This window comes from Mytilus californianus, unplaced genomic scaffold (genome assembly GCF_021869535.1).
Source record: "Mytilus californianus isolate M0D057914Y unplaced genomic scaffold, xbMytCali1.0.p SCAF_11, whole genome shotgun sequence".
In the NCBI taxonomy this organism is placed as follows: Eukaryota; Metazoa; Mollusca; class Bivalvia; order Mytilida; family Mytilidae; genus Mytilus; species Mytilus californianus.
Window position 1 is genome coordinate 60,791,854 of NW_026262593.1, and position 6,080 is coordinate 60,797,933.

Here is a 6,080-nt window from a genome sequence, read left to right on the forward strand (position 1 = left end):
CTCATAGGTGCAACGATTGATTGATTGTTGGTTGCTTAACGTCCGATGGCAAATATCTCATGCATGTTCAAGACGCATATATGCAAAGAAGAATTACTATGACAATAGAGGGGGGCACACATAATTTTTATATAGTTTTATTTTGCAAACCAGACCTGTTTAGATATTGTGTTTAAACCTAAAATATTAATTTTCAGAACTTATCCTTCTCAGTATCGTCGAGAACGGAATAGATTAATTGAAAGGAAATAATATAAACATGTTAATACTATTTATACTATTCACCTTTATAATTTGTGCAAATATCCGATAATTAAATGGCTCAAATGAAAGATTTTTTGTCGGTAATAAATTGCCAACAAATGCAAAATACCTCTATGTGCACCTTGATGAACACAAGCTAGTCCATAATATAGAAAGCAACAGTGACCATTCCCGATTATTATTATATCCCCCATATGAAATCAAGAGCGCTTTAACGTGATATTATCTTTAAACACGAGGCTTTGCTTTCTGACGTAATATTCATTTTCACCTTTTGTGAGTCTCGCTCATGTTTATTGATCAAATTAAGTTTTACTATTGTACTAAAATCAGGAGAAGTGGTATGATTGCCAATGAAAAAAAAGTCCACCAGAGTTCAAATGACATGAATATACGCAATTACAGGTCACGTAAGTGACAATGAGAAAAATCCATACCGTATAGTCAGCTATAAAAGGCCTCGACGAAAAGTGAAACAATTCAAATGAGAAAAGTTCATACCGTATAGTCAGCTATAAAAGGCCTCGACGAAATGTGAAACGATTCAAATGAGAAAAATCCATATCGTATAGTCAGATATAAAAGGCCTCGACGAAAATGTGGAACAATTCAAATGAGAAAACTACCGGCCTTTATATAGTTTTGTATCCTGCAATTTTTTTGCTGAAATATTCTTTTTTATTCTGTTCTTGACAAGGCTATTTATTTTCAGTTCTTATCTGGCAAGAATGTTCTTTTTTCAAAATTCCTAACATCATAATGTTTTGCGCTCTAAATTTTCGTCTTTGGACATGCTAGTAATTTTGAAAAGATCCACCAATGCATAAATCGTAAACAAATTAAATTGGGATGTGAAATAATGGAATAATCTTTCTATTTGTATATCGTCTTTTATTAAATTTTATTACTTATACACCATTTTTAGTATATATACATTGTATCTTTCACGACATGAGAATGAATCAGGAGTATTCAGTGTTTAACGTTTTTTCGCCATTTTTGTTGAAATCAAAGTATTTCCTTTCAAAGTTAAACACATCATAATCATCTTCGAACATTTCAAAAATCACATCTTGAAATTTTGTATCGTTGTAATATTGTAACAATTTGTCCCCTGCGTTTTGAGCATGTGACCGTGATTTTTTTTCACTTTCTTTAGAATCGAGCCAATTTTTCACGGTATCGTTCCATGCTCCGATTTTTGTTAACAACTTTTCTGTAAAGGTAGACATATTTGTCATTTTTCCAATCATCATGTTCTTATAGAAATACTTTGGTGCCCTTACCTGTGATTCCCAATGTGCATTGTAACATTGTTTTGCAAGTTCTAAAAATTCCGAAAATGTTTTCACAGTACGTTTAAAATTGACCATCATAAAGCCATTGTTCAAACCTTTGTCTAGATAACATGATAGTATCCGCTCTCTAGGTTCTCTCACAAATACTGCTTTTGTCCAGGAATCATTATACATCATCGATACAATATCCCTATCTTTAAAGTTAATAAGATACTGCAATCCATTTACAGAGGGGTTATGCATATCGTCATGCTTCAGTCCCTGTATGAATTGAAGGAGACTTTTCCAGTAACTGCAGCCTGATTTTTCGTTCCAAAAGAATATCAATTTATATTTCATTACTACAATAGGAGAATTATACCAGGTTCTTTTGATTTGTTTCAATTCGTCGTCTGTAAGGCTCGGAACACTTCTGTTTGAATGAACATTTTCAATATTTCTGTTAGATTTCGTGCTTACAGATACCGTGCTCACAAAAGACATCGTTTGTATGTATGTTATCCTCTGAGCTGTGGAATATTTTGTAGAAATATTTGTTCCATTTACGTATGACTTTTCTGATATAGCTAAATTTGTAACTAAAATGGGATAAACACTGTCCCCATATGCAACCAACATGTAAAGAATTACAACAATGACACAAAATATGGCCGACGGTACGAGTCGCAAACTGAAAAATTGTTTCATAGTTCTATAAATATGAACGGTCTTTCAAGAAATCTGCATCTTAAAGGATGGTTTTACGTACTTTACATTCTCATATAATTGACATCTGGTTGAAAAGAATGGATAATCAATATTTCACAAACATGAAAAGGTTATAGATTTTGGGGGTAGATAAAATATATAATAAATCTGATATATTTCATATCAGAACGTACAATGTGACATAATCAATTAAAACATATATCGTTTTACTTGTTGCGGGGTACCGATCAATTCAGACTTTGGTTATAAGCTGTCTTTTTATCAATTTTTAGTTTTTAAACAAGAGGCTCTCAAGAACCTGAATCGCTCACCTGTAATTTGTTGCTTAAATCTTTCATCGATGATTATTTTTGCTTTTCAATATATATTAATGAGTGGCTTAACAATGCCATTTAAATGTTCTCTGTATCTGTCATATTTTCTTCAAAAGCAAAAAAATGCATTTTACCCGTATGTTCCATTTTAGCCATAGTGGCTATGTTTCTTGACGTACAAGGAAATAAAATACAAAATTTATACAAGATACTCTGAAACTCATTCAGTTCAAGTTTGGCTGAAATTGATTTAGCAGTTTCAAAGGAGAAGATTTTTAAAAGTAAGCAAACTAGATTAGATGAACAAATTGTGAAAAATTGTCTTTAAAGAACAATAACTCCTTAAGGGGTCAATTGACAATTTTGGTCATATTAAACTTATTTGTAAATCTTACTTTGCTGAACATTTTTGCTGTTTACAGTTTATCTTTATCTATAATAATATTCAAGATAATAACCAAAAACTGCAAAATGTCCTTAAAATCATCAATTTAGGGGCAATCATCTAAAAATCAGATACCCGATTGGGCTGATAATGTCAGGACAGGTAGACCTTGACCTAATGAATACTTTAACGTCTTGTCTGATTTGCTCTACATGCTTATGATTTTGAGATATAAGTCAAAAACTGCATTTTACCTTATGTTCTATTTTTAGCCATGGTGGCCATGTTTTCTGAGGAAACAAAAAATAAAAGACAAACTTTATTCTAAATAACGTAAGAATCATTCAGCTTATGTTTTGTTTAATTTGGTTCAGTAGTTTCAGAGGAGAAGATTTTTTAAAGTTAGAAAACATGATAAACAAATTGTGTAAACTTGTCCTTGAAGGGCAATAACTCCTTAAGGGGTCAATTGACAATTTAGGTCATATAAAACTTATCTGTAGATCTTACTTTGTCGAACATTTTTGCTTTTTACAGTTTATCTTTATTTATAATGATATTCAAGATAATAACCAAAAACTGCAAAATTTCCTTATAATTACCAATTAAGTGGCAGCAACGCAACAATGGGTTGTTAGATTCCTCCGAAAGTTTCAGTGCTGATAGAACTTGACCTAATGAACATTTATACCCTTGTCAGATTCGCTCTAAATGCTTTTGTTTTTGAGATATAAACCAAAAACTGCATTTTACCCCTATGTTCTATTTTTAGCCATAGCGGCCATGTTTTTTGACGAAACAAAAAATAAAACACAAACTTTTTTCTAGATACCCTAAGGATCATTCAGCTTAAGTTTGGTTGGAATTGGTTCAGTTGTTTCAGAGAAGAAGATGTTTGAAATAGGTTAACCGGGACGGACGACGACGACGGACGATGCCGGACGACGACGGACGCCAAGTGATGGCAAAAGCTCACAGTTCCTTACGAACGGTGAGTTTAAAAGTGCAAACAAAAAAGCAATAAATACCGTAAGTTGGAGAAAAAATTCGCAGAACACCATGGTCAAAAGAAAAGAAAGACAAACCAACAGTCCACAAAAAACTAATCGAGTATCTTAAAAGTTTACAATGGTTAACTGAAGTGCTCCTATAAAGGAACAGTAGCTCCTTATCCATTATTGACACCGTTGTGTTACCTCTGTTAGACACCAATGCTAAAAAAATCCGGTGATATGGCATCACAAAAATATCGGATCGGCAATATCTAAGCTAACTTTAAGTCGTAACTGCACAATCCGATTTGGACATCACCAAAATGAGAGTTATCACCGGATTTGTACTGACCATAAGTAACATAACGTGTGGAGCAGGATCTACTTACCCTTCCGGAGCACATGAGAACAAAACAATTTTTTAGTGGTTTTCGTGTTTCTTAGTCTTTAGGTTTTTTATGTATTTTTTATTGATTTGTTCGTCTTTTTTTCGCCTTTCGTATTTCGTCATGATGTTTTCTGATTCCTTTCGACTTATTAGTTTTGAATGTCCCCTATGTAAGACCCACATTTTTTAAAGACGTTGTTCGATTAACAAAATTATTTGTGATTGTTAAGAGTTGTCTTTTTCAGGAAGACATATGAAAACAAATGAAAAGTAAACAGATGATGGACCGAACCAAAGTTATTGAAAGAAAAACACCCGAGCTCCATCTGTGATCTGTCTTGTATTTCAAGGCTTCAAAATAGTGCTAGTACGCTTGCATGTACATGTATAACCGCAAATTTTTCAACTGTGTAAGTGTGTAACAATTCTCAATGGTATACTGGAAACAAAACAAAAAACACGACTTAACAAGGGCTACATGCTCCTGGAAGTATAAAAATTCAAAAAAAAAAAAGAAACCGAGATTGTTGTCAATATTCTCTTTAGAACCACTATAGACCGAAAAAAAATGTTTTTATGCATCTACCGAACATGAATTAGAGAGGAGTTTACCAGACTATGGATAAACCGTCAGGTTTAAGAGCACATACTTAATAGTTATTGCTAGAAATAAAACAAAAGTTATATATTTTCAAAAATAATTATTTAAAAGATATAATTCAAGATTTTAATTAAATCTATATATAGCACTGTTATGAAATAACAGCTTCATCCAGAGCCTAGAGATATAGAAACCCCTTATGGGTCCTTGCTTTGATTTAACTAGGTGTTTCAATGACCCTGGCTTACGCATAAGGTCAGCTTGAAGCACATGACTAATCACAATATTCACGAAAAGTTAAAAGGCATATCAAAGAGATTTAGTATAAAAGCATACATAAAAATATACATGCACTGTGGAGCAATATTTTGAAACTGTGTGCTTTAATATTATTATTAATATGCTCCCTCCCTTTTCTATTTCTAATCGCTTGTGAAAGTTTTAATAAATTCAAAGAAAAAGCACCTAAAATAAAATGCAACAACTTCTAAGTATATTCTTTATAAGGCACTTTCCGTGTTGAATTATTCTTGGAGTTCGGTATTTTTGATATTTTACTTTTTTCTATGCCTTCAATCTATACACGCTACATTTAAAACAAAGGAACCTCAAGTTATTATCCGGAAGCCATTAAAAAAAAATATTTTTCATAGCAGCAGTGTCCTTGAACTGTGACAATTTAAAATCAAATTTATATATACCCCATATCTATACGTTACGTTCCTATTAAGCCAAAATGAAAAGAAGGCGACATGGGTTAAGGTGGGATGAAAGGGGGAAGGGGAGGGGGGCGGCGTCTAAGTTCATCTACTGTATCACTATTATGTCCAGACTGAGGGTGAATTGCTAATCCGTCACGTAGCAGGTGCGTTCGACTCTTATCATAATCGACTAGGATTGTCAGTTTTCCGGTTATCAGCCTCTAGGCACTGGTTTCTGCCATCAATAAAAATTAACTTACCGCCACGAGATAACCAATAGGGATACATGTTGGCGTTAAACACCAACAATCAATCAATCGTAAAGCAAGGGAAACTAAAGTAACCATACGGAAAGCATTTTTCCAGAATATTCTTTTTGTTAAAAGCGACCTTGCAGTTTAACATATTGACCACAATATCAATAGGCTT

At 33.0% G+C, this 6,080-nt stretch overlaps 1 protein-coding gene across 1 annotated transcript; it reads right to left on the bottom strand.

The window, feature by feature from the left end:
• Window positions 1-1,137: 1,137 nt before the first annotated feature.
• LOC127721012 (carbohydrate sulfotransferase 9-like) lies at window positions 1,138-2,326 on the bottom strand. Its single transcript, XM_052227721.1, has one exon. It carries the CDS (start codon window positions 2,247-2,249, stop codon window positions 1,227-1,229), a length of 1,023 nt encoding a protein of 340 aa, XP_052083681.1. The 5' UTR covers window positions 2,250-2,326; the 3' UTR covers window positions 1,138-1,226.
• Window positions 2,327-6,080: the final 3,754 nt, after the last annotated feature.